The sequence below is a fragment of the Nicotiana tomentosiformis genome, chromosome 3, assembly GCF_000390325.3.
Source record: "Nicotiana tomentosiformis chromosome 3, ASM39032v3, whole genome shotgun sequence".
NCBI classification, from domain to species: Eukaryota; Viridiplantae; Streptophyta; class Magnoliopsida; order Solanales; family Solanaceae; genus Nicotiana; species Nicotiana tomentosiformis.
The window spans coordinates 124,478,885-124,494,528 of NC_090814.1; the positions used below are offsets into that span (position 1 = coordinate 124,478,885).

At 37.7% G+C, this 15,644-nt stretch overlaps 1 protein-coding gene across 1 annotated transcript; it reads left to right on the forward strand.

Moving 5' to 3' along the window:
* Nucleotides 1–9,650: 9,650 nt before the first annotated feature.
* LOC104105149 (uncharacterized) lies at nucleotides 9,651–11,758 on the forward strand. The gene is made up of 5 exons (XM_009613402.4): nucleotides 9,651–10,084; nucleotides 10,201–10,283; nucleotides 10,372–10,522; nucleotides 11,105–11,163; nucleotides 11,250–11,758. The coding sequence occupies exons 1-5, from the start codon at nucleotides 9,997–9,999 to the stop codon at nucleotides 11,520–11,522; spliced, it is 654 nt and encodes a 217-aa protein (XP_009611697.1). The 5' UTR covers nucleotides 9,651–9,996; the 3' UTR covers nucleotides 11,523–11,758.
* The last annotated feature ends 3,886 nt before the right edge of the window (nucleotides 11,759–15,644 follow it).

The window sequence follows — 15,644 nt, forward strand, 5'->3', positions numbered from 1 at the left end:
TGTGCACGTGGCGAGACAAAATTGGAACATTGTTATGCACGTGGCGAGACAAAATTGGAACATTGTTATGCACGTGGCGAGACAAGGTGGGCTGTGTCAGGGATTGATTTGTGATGACTTGTGATGGCCTGGGGGCATTCTTGTTGTTGATAATTGTGTAGTGGTACACTTACCTGTGTGAGCTTTATCTTGTGAAAAGTTGTGAGAAAACATCGTACGTGTTGTCCATTTCTTTTCCTATACTTACTAGCTAACATGAACTATGTTAGGACATTTGCACAAGCATACACGTAGTTAAGTACTCTTATCGGTTAAGAGGTTTTCTTGATATTGCTGAGTATAGATGCACGCCCTTGTTTACTTGCCTTCTATGTGAGAATGGCTCTATTTGGCACGTGAGTCGTCAATACGGTTATAAAGTGTAATGAGGGCACATAATGCCAAGTGTTAGGGTTCAGGTATTGGGACGCGTGAGTGGTGAGTAGTCTGAGGTTCGGTACCTCGTGGAGTCTATTAACTAAAACCTGGTGTGAAATCTGTCGTTTTATTGAGTTGTTACTTGTCCTTTCTTTATCTGTGATTATCGGATTTAGGCTGTATTTCCATTCATTCTTCTATGTCATTATTATGGTGTTCCGCTGATAGTTGTTGTTTTCCTTCCTTACTGAAATTTCCGTATTATTTGCCACTTCGCGTAGTCTTTATGTAGAATTATACTATGTTGTTCCTATACTTATACTTGTTCAGGTTATTTAGTCCAGTAGGTGTCTTGACTGTTACTCGTCACTACTCCACTAAGGTTAGTCTTCATACTTGTTGGGTACCGCTGTGGTGTACTCATACTACACTTCTACACATTTTTGTGCAGATCCAGGTATTTCGAAGTCAGTTGATCATTAGCTAGCTATGCGGACTGTTGCTGTGAAGACTCAAGGTAAACCTGTTGCTGCGTTCGCAGGCTTCGGAGTCACCTTCTCATTTATATTCACAATGTTTACTTTATTTCAAACAGTTGTATTTAGAAAATTTTAGCAAACTCTGTAGAGCTTATGGCTTGTATTATCAGTTTTGGAAATTGTAAATTTTATATAGATTTCTATTTCAAAAATTGTTAGATGTTATTTAATTATTGTTGTTATTTAATAAATATTAGGCTTACTTAGTCCCTAAGACTAGGCGCCATCACGATACCCAACGAAGGGAAAATTGGGTCGTGACAAGTTGGTACCAGAGCTCTAGGTTTATAGGTGCTACGAGTCATAAGCGAGTTTAGTAGAGTCCTGCGGATCGGTACGGAGACGTCTATACTTATTTTCGAGAGGCTACAGTACTATTAGGATAGTTTCACTTACTTCATTCCTATCGTGCGAGTTTATTGATCTCGAAGTTTGAAGCTTTTATCACTCCATTCTCTCACAGATGGTGAGGACACGAGCTGCAGTTACTGATGACGCTGCCCTTGGAGCAGGTGTCGCTAGGGGCAAAAGCAGAGGCCGAAGAGGAGCACGCTCCGCAGCTAAAGCATCTACCCGAGCAATAGTTGAGGAGCCACCAGTAGCTCCGGTTGGGGGACAGGTACCAGATGCGCCTGCTGTTACCCCGGACTTCAAGAGACCTTAGCACAGTTCTTGAGCATGTTTGGTACATTGGCTCAGACAGGGTTGATTCCGGTTGCACCATCTACTTTACAGACTGGGGGAGGAACCTAGACTCCCGTCACCCAAACTCCAGAGCAGCGAGTTCATATTGGTCAGGTTCCAGGTGTCATGGCGACACAACCTGTGGTTCCAGTTCAGCCCGTGGTTAACGCAGCAACATCTGAGGAAGAATAACTTAGACCTGAGAGGTACGAGAAATACCACCCTCCTACCTTCAGTGGATTGTCGACAGATAATGCCCAGGGTTTTCTGGAGGAGTGTCACTGCATTCTCCGTACTATGGGTATTATGGAGAGGAGCGGAGTTGCTTTTACTATGTTCCATCTCAGGGAAGCGGCTTATCAGTGGTGGCAGGCGTATGAGTTGGGTAGCCCCGCTGAGTCAGCTTCACTTACACGGGTTCAGTTTTCAGAGATGTTCCTGAGAGAGTTTGTACCTTAGTCCCTTCAGGATGTATGGGGCACGGAGTTTAAGAAGTTGCGCCAGGGCACTATATCAGTATCAAAGTATGCCGTTAGGTTCAATGATTTGTCCAGACATGCACCTGCTTTGGTCGTTACAGTTAGAGAGCGTGTCCGTAGATTCATTGAGGGGCTCAGGCATGATATTCGGTTCAGCATGGCTCGGGAGTTAGAGTCAGATGTTTTATTTCAGCAGGTGGTAAGGATCGCTCGTCGAGTGGAGGACATGTGGGATCAGGAGAGAGAGGACAAACGGGGCCATGAGAGAGAGGACAAGCGGGGCCATGAGAGAGAGGTCGGGCGAGGTCAAGAGAGAGAGCACAGGGAGGCGACGAGGTCTCGTAGGCCGGAGATATATACTGGTCTTTATTTTGGAGGCAGGGTATGGCATGGTAGAGGTTTTGTGGGTCAGCCAGTTTAATTTGAATTACCGGCTTTGCACAGTGTTTCAAGTACTCATGGATCTCAGGGTACCCGTACTGCACAGTTTCCACAGCCATGTCAGCAGAGAGGTTGCTTTGAGTTTGGATATACCAGCCACATAGTGAGAGATTGTCCCAGACTCCGGACAGACGTGTCACAGTAGGGTATTCAGGCGAGTAGAGGGTGCCCAAGAGGGGGAGGCCCGACCCGTTGATGTGTTCATATAGTAGGCGGGAGACCGCTGCGCCAGATTATATCATACAAGTATGCTTTTGATTTGTTATAAAGGGGCACCATTCGTATTTTGATTCGGTTCTGCTTATCGGGACGAGTTCCCCTATTGTTCTCCCACCTATGGGTGAGTTCATGAATTAGTATTCTGTTTATGTGTCTTCCACTGTTAGGAGATTCTATGAGTGGTAACCTGTGTCTATCATTTCTTTTTATCCATTATTGAGAGTTATGAGACTAGAAGTGAATTCTTGTTGTCCATTATGGTAGGTTTGATGTGATTCCTAAGTAATTTGGTTACGATTTGTGATTTGATACTCTACTAGGGTGAGAGTTCAGTAAGTGTTGTGATTTTATTGGCATAATTAAGTTAGTGGAATATTTCAATTAATATGATGTGTATTCGGCTTGTGATTTAGAGTGAGGGCGAGACCCTCGCGATTCCATGTGATTTGATATGTTTGAGCCGGGCTGCGTGCCGCGGTGGAAGTTATATCATGATGAGATCCGTGTGGTTCGTTCATATACCTTGATTCTTTCTTTTTAAATTGATTCGTAGCATGGTTCTGATAGAGAGTTGTGCCTGTCGGGCTCATTTGATATTTCTATTATGTGTTTCTCTTTCATATTTATTCCTTTTCGTCTTGTGCTTATTTGAGTTTAGTTTACGGGGTATGTGCCAAGTGGCGTTAGATGTGACTTGTTGATCCGTGTGTATAGTTATAAGGTCTTCGTGTTTCTTGCATCATTGTCAGCGTAGAGGTTTGAAAAGGGTTTCTAATGGATATGAGGCTAATTGTCGGTGCTGGTTTGGTTACGGGCAATTATTGTAATCAGGAATGTTATGTTGGGTGGTCGTACCTTATGGGTGTAGGTATGGGTTATTGCAGCTGGTTGAGACTGATATCGGGAGTGGATTTAGAATCGGGTCTTTTGGAGACGAACGAAAGGTGAGAATTTTGACTCTAAGGCTTATTGGTGTTGGTAGAAGGGATAAATTACAATTGAGATGGTGTCGTCATGCTTATGTGGATTGGGGTGACGTGGAGTCACCCGCGGGTGTATGTCAGAGGTATGTATTCAGTGATTTGATGACTTCGAGGCGATTCTCCGCACGTTTGAGGACGAACATTTGTTTAAGAGGGGGAGAATGTAACAACCCGGGCGGTCGTTTTAAGAATTTAAGTTCCGTTCGGTGGCGTAAGGTCATGATCAGCTTCGTATTATGAGTATTGACTTGTGTGCGTCGTCGAATTCAGTTACCGGATGAATTAGAGTCAAATCGGAAGAAGGATTTAAGTTTTGGAAGCTTAAGCAGTAAGAGTTGACCGAAATTTGACTTTTGTGTAAATGGCTCCGGAATGGGTTTTGGATGATTTCAACAACTTCGTAGGGTGATTTTGGACTTAGGCGTGCATCCGGATATCGATTTGGAAGTCCGTAGGGTAATTTGGAGCATTTCGGTGAAAGTTGGAAAATGTGAAGTTTTGAAGGTTGAGAAGTTTGACCAAGAGTTGACTTTGGCGATATCGGGGTCAGAATGTGATTCCGAGAGTTGGAACAGCTCCGTTATGTTATTTGAAACTTGCCTGCAAAATTTGACGTTATTCCGAGTTGATTTGATATGGTTCGGACGCTTGGTTGCGATTCTAGAAGTTCATTATGATTTTTATGTGTTTTGACATCCGATTCGTAGTTCTAGAGGTTATTTTGGTATTTTGATCGCACGAGCGAGTTCATGTTATGTTTTTAGACTTGTGTGGATGTTTGGTTTTGAGCCTCGGGGGCTCGAGTGAGTTTCAGATTAGCTTTAGAGTGTTTTGTTAGGAATTTTGACTGCTGTTCTGGTTTTATTGCAATTGCAATGTTTTGGTCGCAAATGCGGTAGGCCTCGCATTTGCGAACCTAGGCTGCTGGGGAAGAATTCGCTTTTGCGAAGAATTCCCTCGCATTTGCGATGTGTATCTGTCTGCTTTTGCGAAGACATTGTTCGCTTTTGCGGCAACTGTTGTTTCGCATTTGTGAATGTTTGATCGCAAAGGCGATCTTCGTCTGGTTTATTAGGGGTCGCATCTGCGATGTTTCGTTCGCATTTGTAGAGGTCGCATTTGCGAACCCCCTGTTGCAAATGCGACATCTGCAGCCTCCTAAATGCTGGGCATTCCAAGTTTTAGCTTCATTTTATCATATTTTGAACCTTAGGTCCGAGAATGGGCGATTTTGAGAGAGGAATTTCATCTACAATCATTGGGTAAGCACCTCTAATCAATTTTAAATTATATTTTGTGATTATACCTTAGATTTAACATCACATTCATGAAAATCTAAAGGAAAATTTGGGAAAAATTGTAAAAGCTTTCAAAAATGAAAAAAAATGATGATTTGAAGGACCAAATGGTATCGGAATTTGATAATTTTAGTACGGTTGAGCTCGTATCGGAATGGGTGTTCCGATTTTGTAAAATTTGTCGGGTTCCGAGGTGCGGGCCCGGGGGTCGACTTTTGGGTTGATTTTTGGATGTTGATAAAGATTGAGGCTTTATGATCCGGAATAGTTTCCTATGAGTTTTATTTGTGCTTTGAAGTTATTTTAGCTAGATTTGAGCCGTCCGAAGGTCATTTCACCCGAGAAGTTCATTTTAGAGTATCGGTCTGTCTGCTTTGAGGTAAGTATCTTGCCTAACCTTGTGGGGAGAACTACCTCTTAGGATTTGAGTCTTCTATGCTAATTGTAGTCCGTGTACGTGAGGTGACGAGCACATGCTCGGACTTATTTGTGGAAAATTGGCCTTTTAGGGTTCTTAGGTCCTTGTATTCACTGATTATGTAGCTGTTATGTTATGAATACGTCTCTTAATTACTAGTTTCACCTCCACCTGCTTTAATTAGAATTAATTGCTTCATGATCCACTCTTGTTGCTTATTTGATTCATCCGTACCTTAACTGAAGTTGTTATCTTTTCTATTGCCATGTTATCCTTTCCTAACTGCTTATCTTTGTTTGAAGTTATAATTATCTCTTCTGTAATTGTTCATCCTTAATTGAGGCTATGATTATCTTTCTACTGCTTATCCTTATTGAATTTGTTGTATCTCTTTCCTAATTGCGCAACCTTAAAAGAAGTTAGATATCCTATAATTTAGTTGACTTATCCTTATTTGGAATTATTCGACTTGTGTTAGCTCTCTCGTTGTCGAAATGTATATTGTAGACCGTTGTTACATAGTATTTCCTTTCTTGTTGAGCTGTTCTTATTATGACTAGCATTCTCTATTGTGGCTACTCCTTGTGAACTAAGCAGGTGCGGTAACTAACTGAGCTACGATAGCTTATTGCTCTCTTATCTTAGTTCAAACTAATTAATCTCTTATTTCATGGATTTGCTATAAAATTTAAATATAGTTACGAATAGTAAATTTGCTGAGAGAATAGCTACGATGATAAATATAATGTAAATGTTTGACGTGTCACGTAATTTTTCCAAATAAAATTCTTTATGCTAAATACATAAATAATTTCTTAAAGTATTAGATACACTTTTTTTGAACTAACTGAAAATTACACTTCCAAAACCACTGTTTATGTCATGTATTATGATGCAGTCATATTTTAAGTGTTTCTACTAATTGACATTTCTGCATTTTCTATTCCTTAACAAATTAATACTTATAAACTTGACATCCAATTTCGTATTATTTCAGGTTTTAGATTAGAAGAAAAAAAGATTTTCACATATGAAATATGAATTCTTTTCCAAGCTCCAAAAACTCCCATTTTTCTACCCAAAAAAAAGGAAATAGAGAATATTTATAGAAAAGCCATATACTAAGAAAGTATTCTATAAAGTAAGTAAATGATATATTGTTCTAATTCAATAAGATTTTAAATTTATTTCATCTGCGCATAATATTAGTTTAAATTCAAATTCATTACCCAACGCTCTTAGCTTACTTGCTCAAGCCATTTATTCTACTCAATTTTAAAGAAAAAATGCAAGCGATCAACTAATTAATCATTGTTAAATAAAATCAATTTAAGTTCATCTTTTTGTTCTATAAGTATATCACTTAAAGTGAACTACTAATGACACTATAACATTTGAAGCACTAGTCTTAGTTTTTCTAAAACGAAAGAAATCGTGTGAGGCTGTATGTTCAAATCATCAACATGAGGAAGAGAGAGCCGGCATGGGTGGAAAGCGTTTTTTTGGGGATGAAACGAAAATGGGAAAGCTGACCAAAGTCATTAATTTTGTTCAAAGTCAAAAGCACCATCGCGATTTTCATAGCTAAACTACTACTACTATCATTTTAGTTTTCATGTCTAGAACATTTTTAAGTGGTTAATTACTAGCTAATCTATCAAAAACGTTAAACCCAATTACCCGAAATTCGAACATAAACTCCATATTACTCCGTCTACCTATATGTATATGTAGTTATCCATTGATAGATTTGATGGCTAAAATAAGTCATGTGATATGTGGAAATCGCATAAAGTCATAAATGAAATGTACACAATGAAATTTGATGTCGAAAACATTGTAGCTGTATCCCAAATATCAAATTGGAAAATTTGCATCCAAGGAAATTTTGGCAATAGGTGTAGACGATTAACATTCTAGGAGACAATAAATATAAATTACATTTTATTTATAAACTATCATCTCTATTATATGAATTTAACGACTTAGTAATACTTCTATTTTGTATTTTGAAAAGGAAAATTAAAGTAACGTTCCAGTTATTACTGAAATAGCTCCTGTGCTTTAATTAGAAGGAGCTAGTTCGAAATTTTCTCTTAAAACAACTAAAATGTGCAGGTCCTTGGTTGGGAGTACTGTAAAATGCAAGGTTTTCAAAAGTACAAGCAAAGCAAGATTTAGCCTATTTTTTGTAGGTAAATGCAAGTTTCCAAACCGGTAATACGCTTTTTGTTATTGTCAAAAACTTTGATTTGGCATCAAGTTTAAGTCCCAAATCGAGGAATGATCAGCGACATGCCAAACCTAATAAGCATTCCTCTAATGGCTTTCATGTGCCCATGTCTTGAAAACACAAACATCATTTTCCCTTTTCCCAAATCCCAGAGTTTGAAACACCAAAAGTTTCACACTCCAAACTGACCTAATTACATATATAAGTAGACAGAGGTGTAATGAAATCAAAGTAATTTTAGTAGATTATCAAAAGGAGAGGACGTGAGAAGTTAGATTCCATTGCCTTTTTGTTTTTTCAGGAAATTTCCTAAAGCAAACTAAAAGGCTTTTTCTTTTTTTTGGTAACAATAAACCCTTCCCCGAAATAATTCAGTTGTAGATACAATCCTTGAACTTTTGAATGATACACTTAACCCTCGTATACAACGAAAATCGCACATAAATATAGTTTGAATAATATTTTATTTTACAAGGGTGTTAAGTGTTATATATTTTGAAAAGTAGGAGTTATATCAGTAATTAAGTATATTAATATGAAAAAACTAATAGGCCAACAAAAATTTAGCAATAGAAAGTTCTTATGTAGTCAATTTTATAGATTTTAAGAAAAGATTAATAAATTTGGGATTACCTTTCTAGCAAGTTTTAGTGATTTAAACAATTGGATCTCCAATGGAAGTTAGTCAACGAGGAATGGTGAAGCAAAGAGCAAAAGTTACCTTCATAGTTTCACACTTTGTCTCAACGCTTTTGTCTGTCTTCTTTAATTTGTTCGAAATTTGCTTTACAGCTTTTCTCTAAGCATACTTAGTCCACGGTCAACTAGTTTCAAAACTCCATCATCCTCGGTTCTAGTATTTTCAGCTGTAATGTCTGACTCTTATCACCACATTTTATTTGTCGATCCCCTAGTATTATTTTAAACTGTAAAATTAATCACCAATCGTAATGAATTAAAAGAAACTTTAATTTGCCATCCTAAACAAAATAGTAATTCCTTAAGTTAGACTTAAACATTTGATTTTGTGTCCGTTTCACACAGGAGTTAAAAAGCAACCTGCTAAATCTCATTTTTCTATTGATGAGTAGCTTATTAATTTTTAGTTAGTCGGTTCACCCTCGACACGAAAACAATTTCCAAGAGTAGTCAACAAATTGATGGTTTGATTTCCTCACAAACTGTGTGTTTACACCTCAAGGTAAATGACTGTGGATTAAGTAAAATACTTTATGAGTTGAACTTGGTAATTACTTTTTCAGAGAACTGTTTGTTTACACCTCAAAGACAAACGACTAATTCGGTTCAAACCTTTGATTGGAATTAGAGTCGAAGCTGATAAAAAATGGGAGGGCGAGCCCTCGTGTTCTGGACTTGTTTGTTAAAACCTAACTGTAAAGCTAACAAAGTGGTTATATTATAATAGTAGTAATTATTCATGATTCAAGGCAGTTTTATTTTACCACTTGCCCATGTTCTTCTCCTTCCTCTTCAACAATATTTTGGTTCTCCCCCTGACTGACTCCTTGGGAACTCTGCTCGCTAATCACCATAATAGAATACTTTTATACTAGTGAATTACACTGGAGGATAACTGAGAATTTTCACTAATCATGTGCGTTTAATATTTGACCAGGACCGACAGGCTCCTAAATCCTAGAGTTAGGCTCACCGTTAATTTTACCAACAACTAATTATATAGTGATGGATAAAGTAATAAATAAAACTCCTAGTAGTATAAATTACACTCTCAAAAGCCCCATTCCCAAATGACCAAGTAGCCAAGAAAAATTATTAACTTTATGAAAGAAGGCAACAAAGAACATAGAGCCGAATTAACAATTAATTAGGGTTAGTTTAGTGAATACATTTTTTTTTAGACGTAGATATAAGCCAACAAAACAAACTAATCCTCGTAGCATGCATGGCGGCAGACAAGAGGAAAACAATTGTATCTTCCATTCCACGCTACCATAGTCCTTTTCCCTAACATCCCGGTGAATTAATCTACCAAGAAAAGACCATCTTCCACTTCTTAATTGTTTTATTTTGTTTACTGCTCCTTTTCTATTAGTAAGTCTTTTGAGTTTTCCCAGGTACTTTTTCTGCCCAGTATACCATTTTTTTAAGCAATGATAAAAAACTAGTTGTTCTAACTTCTAACCCTATCTTTGATTTGGGTTTGGAATTTGGGCTTTCTATAAATCTCCCACTTTCCTTTCATGTGAATCCTCTCCTTTGTTGCAGAGCAGCAGATATACCCTTAACCAAAAGAAAGAGTCAAAATGGTGTCCTTAAGTTTAACTTCTTTTATGCTTGTTCTGTTGTTCATTTTCCTAACCTTAAAGGTTTCAATTGCTCATACTGACCAAGGTACGTAATGTTTTCTTTCCCCAGTCATCAATATGTTTTAAGTTTTACTAAATCAACAGATTAGTTCCTTCTTTTTCCTATGAAAATCTAATTAAAAGTTGACTACTCTTCTGCAGCTAAGCAAACCTTAGTTGTGGTCCATGAAGCAGAAAATGGTTTTACCATGGAACTAACTAGGAGTCATCAGAGTGTGGAGAAGGTACTAATTCTTTAAGTTGAGTTGATTTCAGATTTATTTACAACACACTCGAATTATGTCAGTTTCATATTTAGAAATGAAAATTCAGGAAGTTTTGGATGGTGTACCAGCAGCTGCTGTACTCAGTACTAATGGAAGAATGGATGGAAGAAAAATGATGGCAGAAAGAAGGAATATGAAGAAAAACATGAAGCAAGTGGAAGCTAGCATCAAGACAGAGGAAGATTCAAAGAATTCAGGTGCAAGTGCAACCCATTCTATTGGAAATTTAAACCGAAAAAGTCAGGGAAAGTTGAGAGCGATGTCAAGTAAAATGAGTACTAGCCACTCAGTGAAGGTCAATACAGGAAGTTTCGTGGCTCTAAATGCTGATTATCACATGGCAAAACCGCATCCCCCTAAGAATAACTGAGTGAGAGAGAACTCAATAAGAGAAACTTTTTTGGCCTTTTTAGATCTAATTAGTCTTTTTCTTTTCTTTTTTAATTAGATTTTCTTGTGAAAATGGCTAGTATACTTGTATGTATCCAATAGAAAATCAAAGAAAATTTTAGAAGAATTTTCATATTCTCATGTGCAAGAGTATCGCAATTCTTTGTAGTGCATCTATTCTTTTTACAAGCAAAGTGAATGGAGATATCTTTTCTTTTTTGGTCTTTATTTCCTCATCTCCCCTGCCTCGTTTCAAAGAGTGTCTAAATTGTTCAATCAGACTATTTAATTTGCTTTGAGTGAAACTAGTTAGTTCGCTGGAAATAAGGAAGGGTAAAGAAAAAAAGGAATGACTTCTGAATTTGCGTATTTCCTCGTTTACGATGCAGGAAACAGCAATGGTTCGGCCAGTCGGCTTGGTAATTCGCGAAAGAAAATACATCATCAGGTTATTCTTTTAAATCCTCAGGTTAATTATGCGTAATAATACTACTTATATTTAGTTGTTTGAGACTAGTTCATTTCGAGACGCAGTCATGTGATGAGAGCACTGTGAACAAAAATTCAAGAAACCCAGCAAATGGCTGCAGCAACTCGGGGAATTCACTCAATAAGTTAGCTTCAACAGATCAAACTGATAATAGTGAGTCTTTTCAGAAGCTTGAATCAGAGAAACTTCTGGAAGATGCGAATGAGATTTTGAACATGATGAACAAAGACTATAGTGGAGGTCCAGGATCAGGAAGCAAACCCCGTCACAAACCTCCAATCAACAATTACCAGACTTTCCACGGATCAAATCCATGAAAACCATGTAAATTTTTTGTTTTAGCTCCACAATTTTGGCTATAGGAAACTAGCACTAACCCAGTTTTGCTTTGTTTGATGACTCTTCAGATAAGGCCTTTTCTATCTTGTGCCTTGTATTAGCACCGTCATATTGCCATAGTTTTGTCTTTTCTAGTTCGTTAGATGAAGTTAAAAAATGCTATAGTATCAGTGTATTGATTCGTTAATATTCTAATCAGTTGCACTGGTCAAAACAGGAAGACCACATCTTTTTAATTATATACTACTGGTAAGAATCTCAGTCACATTATTTTATGATTAAAGTTCAATATGGCGCTGATGAAACACTGTAATATCACATGGTCTCAACGCTGATTTGTTTTTTTACCGCCAAACTTCATGCATGATCAATCCCTTATGGATGTTCACGGCATATTTTTCTTTTTGGTTGAAATTACAGTAATTGAATGTTATTTTTGTTTTATCGCGAGACAGTTTAGCCTGGTGAATTTTTATAGTAAGAGATAATTAACTAAAAAGTAAAAGATATAATATTCCTGTTATACCATTAACAACTCTTGAGGGTTAGCAGCCAATTAACAGAGAACATCATTGTAATCTTAAGTTTCTTTTTCTTCTTCTTAGATAAGACAATTGAACATTATTTCTTATAGTATATATTCTTCTCTCTGTTCTTTCGTATGTGTCTCAATTACTTTACATACATACAACTATCAGCGAAGTAATTAAAATTACTTTTAGATTTAAGTGGATCCAAGCATGGAAATGAAATGTAACTTTTTGGGCCCTTTGACTCCATTTAGCGCCTTCACTTCAGTTTACCGCGAAACGGACATGCACTACCGTCTATCACGTAAGAATAGCACGGGCTAGCCAATTTTCGGACTGGTCATTCAAAAATAGTCCGCGTTAGCCAAGTCATTGAAAAATAGTCACTATTTTACTGCAACAGAGACCGGTCCAGCATAATATACTGGAGTTCGGTGCACCCGTGTATGAACTTCCAGCATATTATGCTGAAACTCCAACACGCGGAAAGTTCCAACATAATATACTGGAGATTCGAGCACCTGTGTATGAACTTCCAGCATAATATACTGGACTGGTATACTTTGCTGGAACTCCAATATATTATACTGGAGTTCCAGTATATTATGCTGGAGTATTTTCCGGATTTTGAACAGTATTTTCATTCAGATTTATCTTTACATGAAAAGTGGCTAAATTTCGATTACTTTTGAAACTGTGGCTATTTTTGAATGGCCACTTATAAATCTGGCTATTTCTGAATTTCTCCCGTCTATCACACTTGTTAAACCATGGTAATGTATCACTTGCTACAATGTAATTAGGCTCAAACCAAATGTCACAAGGTACCCACTTTTAAGTATGTTATTTACAATATATATTAACAGTTTACAACGTATTTAGTGATTAGCTAATTCGCCCAAACTTTAGGACATTGTGTCCTAAAGTTCAAAAATTATGTCCGAAAATTTGAATCTTATGTGCTGAATTTTAAATTATCAGTTTGACCTGAATTTTAAATTAGCAGCTCAAAATATTTAGGACACTAAATCCTTAATTCTTATTAGCATCTCAAGAATTCATGATACAAATTTTCAGGATACTTAGTCCTCAAGTTTAGGTAAATTAACTAATCTTTAAATATATTTTTAATAGCAAACATAAAAGTGACTACTGGTTAACTTCGCCCTTTATCACCAAAGACAATATATAATGGGTTGAACGACCAAACTCTCTTTCGACCCAAATCCGTAGATACAAAGTCCAAGTAAACTTGTGCAATCTCAGCCGTCTTATTTACGAGTCTACAACTAATTCGTGAGTGATGACTATATGGTGATGACTTTAAAAGGAATAGCACATTCCCCTGGCGAGGATAAGTGAACATCGGTATGTGTGTGTTTCATGTTACATCTGTTATATCTGCAGGGTGTTAGACTCCATTATTGGGGTCGATTGAGAGAAATTAAAGCAGAGAAATCCCAAATCGGGAGGGAAAAGAAAGAAGAGAGATATTTTCTTATTATTTCATAACGTGTGCCTTTCCAGAAAATTGTAAAGTGTATATATTTATTATACTTGTTTACACCTTTGGATTGGGCCGGGTACTATACAATTGGGCCCAAATAATATTTTTGTAAAAATAAAACTACTACACTAATGGGCTTTTGTCTAAGAAGTGAGGCAGCCCAACACCCCCCTCAAGCTGGAGGGGGAAGCCACTCCAAGTTTGCTAAGCAAATGATACTGAAGAGGCTCTCAAGAGACTTAGTCAAAATATCAGCAGGCTGGTCGGCAGAAGGAATATGGTGAAGAGAAATCAATCGAGACTGCAAACAATCTCTAACAAAATGACAGTCAATGTCAATATACTTGGTCCTCTCGTGGAAACAGGATTTTGGTAATGTGTAGGGTAGCCTAGCTGTCACAGAACACTTGAATAGGAGAAGTGAAGGTCAAACCAAGGTCACCAAATAAACGAACCAACTGGGAAATTTCAGCCACAACTTTCCTCAAAGCTCTGTACTCAACTTCAACAGAGGAAGGGGATATGGTAGGCTACTTCTTGTACTTCTAAGAAATAGGGAACCCACCAAAACTAATGAAAAACTAGTGATTAGCTTGCGAGACTGTGCACATCCCAATCATAATCAGAGTATGCTAAAAGAGATGTATCAGGGGACCTGGATAATAGAATACCTTGCCAGGATCATTCAACAAATACTTGAGAACATGAATAACAACTAACATATGGGGAAACTGAGGAGTCTGAGGGAATTGACTCAAGTGTTGAACAGAAAAGGTAATGTTTGGTCTAGTGTGCTGTAAAAAGTTGAGTTTCCGCACAAGTCTGCTGTAGAGGCTGGGATCAGTAAGGGGCTGGTCCATGTCAGAAGTGAGCTTGGAAGAAGATTCAATATGAGTCACTACAGGAGATAAATGATGGCAATTGAATTCATCCAAGAGGTCAGAAGCAAGCTTGTGTTGACTGACCCAATATCTCTGACTATTCTTGATAACTTCCAGGCCCAAAAAATAATGGACAGACCCCAGGTCTTTAATCTTGAACTGAGAGTCCAAGAAAGACTTCAGACTTTCAAGCTCAGCTACATCATCCCCAGCAAGTAATATATCATCAACATATATAACTAGGACTCACAAAGAAGTATTAGAAGATCTGGTAAAGAAGGAATAATCATTCTCACTTGAAGTGTAGCCTCTTGAGAGCAGAGCTTCAGACAATTTGGAAAACCATTGTCTGGAAGCCTATTTGAGGCCATAAAGAGACTTGTTGAAATTGCAAACTAAGGGAGAAGAAACAAAAGCCACAAAAGCAGAAATCTGAAGACCAGGTGGAAGTTTCATGTAGACCTCTTCATGAAGGTCACTATGAAGAAAAGCGTTATTTATATCAAGTTGATACACAGTCCAATCCCTCTTGGCAGCAAGAGAAATAAGACACTTGATGGTGGTGAACTTAACAACATGAGAGAAAGTCTCACTATAATAAATACCCACATTTTGAGTGTCACCTCTAATAACTAACCTCGCTTTGTACCTTTTAATTGAGCCATCAGACTTTTGTTTAATCTTATAAACCCATTTGCTGGGGATAGGCTTCTTTTAAGGAGGAAGGGGAATAATCTCCAAAGTATGGTTTACCTCTAGGGCCTGAAATTTCTGTAGCACAGCCTCTTGCTAAACAGGATGAGAGACAACCTGCTGGTAAAAAAAGGTTCTTACATTTGCAGCTCAGTAGGGGAAACCGTGGAGATCCCAGATACAGGGTTGGAAAGGGCAGAAGAGCAAACATAGTCCTTAAAATAAGGTAGAATATGGCAGACCATGCTAGACTTTCTAAGTGGAGGAGAAGATGGAAAAGGGTAATGGTAGGAGATTTAGATAAGGAAGTAGGAGAGTCAGAAGGAGGTAAATCAGATGGGTGTGAAGAAGGAGAAATATGAGGAACATGAGAAGGTGCAGAAAAGGGAGGAGAAGGTACAGAGGGAGAGGGATGAGGAGACACTATCCACAAAAGGAATAAGAGGAAAAGGATGGTCAAGGACAGAAGGTGAAGAGTAAGAAAAGATA